Genomic DNA, 4908 nt, shown 5'->3' with positions numbered 1-4908 from the left:
AAAGATTAGCTTAAGTTTAGTTCCTGTGGACACTGCTGCACCGTCACACAGGACTTTGCCATTACAGGTAGATCCTGTCTACAGAAAAAACAACATGCATAAAAGTAGAACTTATCACTAAAGACATGAATATATATTACAAGTTCTCAGAAGAGAACTGAATCAAGACCAAGGTTTGTAGTTCCAGTTTGGTCTGCGTGATGCAGTTAGTCTAGACTACTATTTCTTTTAAGAGGTGGCCAGTAACAATACACACTGGGAAGTCTCACACTGAAAGTTAACCACAAAAAGGGTTTATTTTTAGCTTCATGTGCATCTCTACTTCTGACTGGACTCAGACTTGGATGTAGAAGCCCTCAATGAAGAAAGCCTGCGTCTCTTGGCAATCTGCTCCTGGCGTTTTTCCTTGGCTTCCTGAAAAGCCAAACAGCATGAAGTGAGTAATGAGACGTTACACATAATCAAGCACTTCAAAACATCTACAAAGGAACAATCTAGGGAAAATGCAACTTGAGGGAATCTACCAGAAAGAATGGATTCCTTAAATGAATAAAGGAAAATACAGTTTCACTTCTTCACTGATCAGAAGAATTTTACAAGTACCCAAACCTGTTCAGACCCATGCCTTTAAACGATACGGACTACCACCCAAAATTACAGTAAAAATGCTAATGCAGAGTTCACAACATACTAGAGGTCTTCCTACTCTCAGTTTCCGTCTGGAAGTCATGAAACACTCAAATACTGTGCCAAATATTCCAACAGTATTGCTTTGGCAGTCACTGCTGCTTTAGGTGCAAGAGCAAACTCATCCAAACATGCAACTTCTTGCCAAGTTATCTTCCAATCTAGATCCTATTTCTCCACACAATCATTCAAATGTTTGGGCATCTGAGTTACAACTTGAATTTTGCAGTAGTAATTTTAGTTCAAATCAATCTTCACAGGCCATAACTGTTCACTGTTTTCTTCAAAATCAGTTCTCAGTTAAATTAACTGGTCTGGTTAATTTCTACTACTCTAGGACTGGCAAAAATGGATAGAAATGCTCACAAAAACATCTGACCAGCAATGTTTATACTCACATTCAGATATTCCTATTCAAAATGAGCTAGGTACAGAGCACCTCTAAGCATACAGTCAAGTTTATCAAATCCCTTGATTCTGGGGTATGAGGTATTCCATACAGCTGAGTTATAAGGGCAAAACGCACCTTCATTCTCTTGGCCAAGAGCTTTGCATATTCTGCTGCTTCCTCCTTATTCTTTTGAGTGCGCTGCTTCTTCAGAGCAATACGTCTGCGCTTATGTTGCAGAACTCGAGGAGTCACTAGTCGCTGGATCTTAGGGGCCTTGGTTCGGGGTTTCTTGCCTAAAAAAGCATTACGAATCAGCAGAAGTGGCAGAGTATTTTCCAAAGAGGCCTCAGGCCTCATCTAGCAAACTTAAGAGTAAGTTCCATTTACTGTTATGGTAACATTTAGTGTATACATATTATAGCAACTTACAGAGAGTTCAACCTCTTGACAGATTTTGCACGAAAAATGATCAATTACTGTCAGATGCAGCATTAACAAGATATAGTCTTAATGCTCATGATTTATTATCAGCAATGAAGTGTAAGTAATGCATCTCTTTACTCCGTGCATTTTTATGAAAATTCATAGCTTCTCAGCAGGTCTGTCTTAAGTAATTCCCCTTAAACTTAAAATGTTTAAAGAATATGGAAACTCATCATGGAGCTTTCAGAACAAGCCATCAAGTTTTCAGTGTTAAAAAGCTCTCTACAATTCGACATAGGCTTGACATGCGTATCTAAAAAAAACCACCCAGATCTACATAGCCCATAATGAACAAACAAAACACACCACCACACACATCTGTAAAATTTGACTACTCAATCCTGCCTGACTTCAGGAGTCACAAGCAACAGCCTGATGTCCACCAGGATCACATTCTTTAACAGACAGAATAGTTCCTATGATGCAGAAAATAGCAGTCTTTTTACCCAACAAACTTTCACAGTGCCCAAGCTTTATCATGTCCTTTCTGCTAAAAATCCTCACCCCTTCTGTTCCCTGATCAAACACAACAGAACCCCAAATTAAAACTTTACACTGCAAAAGACAGGTGGTAAGCAAAACAGTGCCCTTCCAAGAAAAGCTCATTTCAGAGACTGCTATAAGCAATGGGGAAAAAAAATCTTAATACATTCTCTACTGCTTTTTTCCTCCACCTCATAAAAATGTCTCAAAAACATTCCACCTCTTATTTAACCTTCTCTTACTAACAATTATTTTTGGATTATTCTTAGAACCACTATTAAGTATTACTCCACATTCTAGCAAACATTTAAGAACAAATTATGCCAAAGTAGATGGAAAGGGAAGAGAAGGGTAAAAGAAATGGGGCAACCAAGAAACTCAACTTCTTACCCATAAGTTACAGCTGACAAAGCTTAAATGCCATGATAGTCAGCTCCTGGATCTACTACTATAGTAAGCTTCATTCACTGCACTAGGCTGGACACCTCCTTGCTGATAACAAAATGAAACCAAAGAGTTCAAAAATTTGAGTTCTTACCCTCTTTGTTCAGAGGCTTCCTCACAACATACTGGCGAACATCATCCTCCTTAGACAGGTTGAACAGTTTGCGGATTCTGCTAGCCCTCTTGGGACCAAGACGACGAGGCACGGTTGTGTCTGTCAGCCCAGGAATATCCTTTTCACCTTGAAGAATGTTAAGTTTAAACATGCCAATTAATCCTGCACCTACTGAACACCTGCTTCGTTAGTGAATTTCTATTTTAAGTTTAAAATGCATAAAAATTCTGGGATAATACTAGGTAATACTTGGGGTTCACCTGCCAATAGCATCACACCCCCAGCTACACTTTGCTGATTTAATGTGATCGGATTGTTGGCAGCAATAAAAGTTTCAGTGACCAGTTTTAAAATTATGAGAACATTAAAGCTCAGTGGGAATTTCAAGACACATTCACACTCTGAAGTTCAGACTGCATATGCATTCCACAGAAAATCTCAGCCACCAGCAAGCAGGGTCCTTCCAGGTGCTTACTTCTACATATTTTTTTGCTTCATTCAGTCTTACCCTTTTTCACTATGACCAAGTTCAGAACACTCAAGTTGGCATCAACGATGCAACCACGAACAGATTTGCGTTTTCTCTCTCCAGTTCTTCTGGGGCGGTAGCAGGAGTGGCCCTTGCTGAGCAGAAGGCGGACACGTCCATGAGTCAGGACACCTTGCTTCATGGGGAAGCCTTGTTTGTCATTGCCACCACTGATGCGGACAACATAGCCCTACGAAAACACAGAAATACACTTCTTAGTTGCTCATGCATCTCTTACTTCAAGGTGAAGTGGTGGATATCACAACATACAGTTCAAAACAACAGGGCACCGTGCTCATGATTCAGGAAAAGTCACTGTTACTGCCGATGCAGACATTATTTAACCAACACCACTCCAATGGTTTAGGAATTTTACCTAGCAGATGTGAAAAATACCTCTGTGTAGCAGAATTCATGTTTATTCTACTGACCTTCAAATATATATTCAAAAATTAAATTCCTATCCATTCAAGGTTTTGTTTAAGCTACACTAGACCGAATTTTGTCCATTATTGTCTAGTTTTTCTTTCATCCTAAACCTACCCAAAGCCCGTTTTCATCACAAACTGGAAACCTGCGTACAACACAAGAGTGTCTGGAGTAGACACATGGGTAAAAGGGAAAAGTAAGGCTTTTATTGCTTTCCCAGTGGAGGTGGCAGCAGAAAGATCAACTTAACCCAAATTCAGCTGGACCGTCCATATTAACACTCAACTATTCCAAGCCCATCCAACAGGCCCAACATGCTTTTTCCCATGCACCAGCAGCAGTTTAAAATACAATGACAGCAATTTTGAACTCGTTCAGCAAAGAGATCAGCCGTTTTAGGGTACAGATTTAGTTTGTCCTGAATACCAAGACAGCAGTCAAATAAAGAATAAAAAAGCTACTGCAGAGAGTGGCAAGAAACTCTAAACACGAAGCTTAAAAACAAAAAGCACTTAGACAAATCAAAGTAGCAGAACAGGCTAGCCATATCACCAAACTCAGTATATATAGCAAGAGAAACTTTCAACATACCTGCCACAGGTAGACCACACAAGCACTCTAGCGTGACAACTACATACTGAAGAAATTTTGTAGTTTAAGCTCCTCGAATACAGCTCTGACACATACTTCTTACCTTCCACTCCTCACCAAGAGAATCAGCTGCAACCTCCGTGGCCATCCGTTTCTCATAGAAAGTTCTCAGCTTGCGCTCATCATCCACTTCAATGAGCTTCTGGCAGCCAGTGGCCGGGAAAGAGATGTTCAGCTAATAACAACAACAAAAAAAAAATTAGATTTGGTTAAAACTTCTCGTGAGATATTTTAAAGGAAAATCGGCATTTATCTGATGGCTTCATTTTTGCATTTCAAAGCTGGAATTCCCCACATGCTTACATGAACGCTTACAAGCCCGTACGTGTTACTACCATAGTCGAGAGAGCCAAGCAGGTCTGTCCTTGGCCACGCTGGGCCGCGTTACCCGTTCAGTTACACCCAAAACTGTCTTTACCACAGCCGGACCTCGATCACCTTCAAACAGACTAGAAACAATGACGTCAAGGCGAGAGCAGCAGAATCCCGTTCCCTCTCCTTCCGCAAGCCCTTAGCCCTTCGCGACACACGGTGCGGTAGAAAATCGCGTTAGCAGGCCAAGCCCGTGCGACAAGGGCCGTCGGCGACGACTCGTGCTCCCCGCGTGCCGGCGCCATGCCCAGAGCGTCGGCGACACCGCCCGGCATTTCCCCCGCCGGCACCGGCACCGGGCCCGGCCCTCGCGCGCACGGGGCC

The 4908-nt window shown here is 41.7% G+C and overlaps 1 protein-coding gene across 1 annotated transcript in view; it reads right to left on the bottom strand.

The window, feature by feature from the left end:
- Window positions 1–206: 206 nt before the first annotated feature.
- RPS6 (ribosomal protein S6) overlaps window positions 207–4908 on the bottom strand; it is a 5926-nt gene continuing 1224 nt past the window's right edge. Inside the window, exons 2-7 of the mRNA XM_010564473.1 lie at window positions 4601–4650; window positions 4256–4387; window positions 3112–3322; window positions 2583–2729; window positions 1214–1371; window positions 207–414 (exon numbers count right to left, since the gene is read on the bottom strand). Coding sequence (XP_010562775.1) covers window positions 319–414; window positions 1214–1371; window positions 2583–2729; window positions 3112–3322; window positions 4256–4387; window positions 4601–4650 — 794 coding nt within the window. The 3' untranslated portion in view covers window positions 207–318. The remainder of the gene's footprint in view (window positions 415–1213; window positions 1372–2582; window positions 2730–3111; window positions 3323–4255; window positions 4388–4600; window positions 4651–4908) is intronic.

This window comes from Haliaeetus leucocephalus, unplaced genomic scaffold (assembly GCF_000737465.1).
Source record: "Haliaeetus leucocephalus isolate CR32 unplaced genomic scaffold, Haliaeetus_leucocephalus-4.0 Scaffold180, whole genome shotgun sequence".
Taxonomy (NCBI): Eukaryota; Metazoa; Chordata; class Aves; order Accipitriformes; family Accipitridae; genus Haliaeetus; species Haliaeetus leucocephalus.
This window is presented reverse-complemented; position numbering and strand designations above follow the sequence as displayed.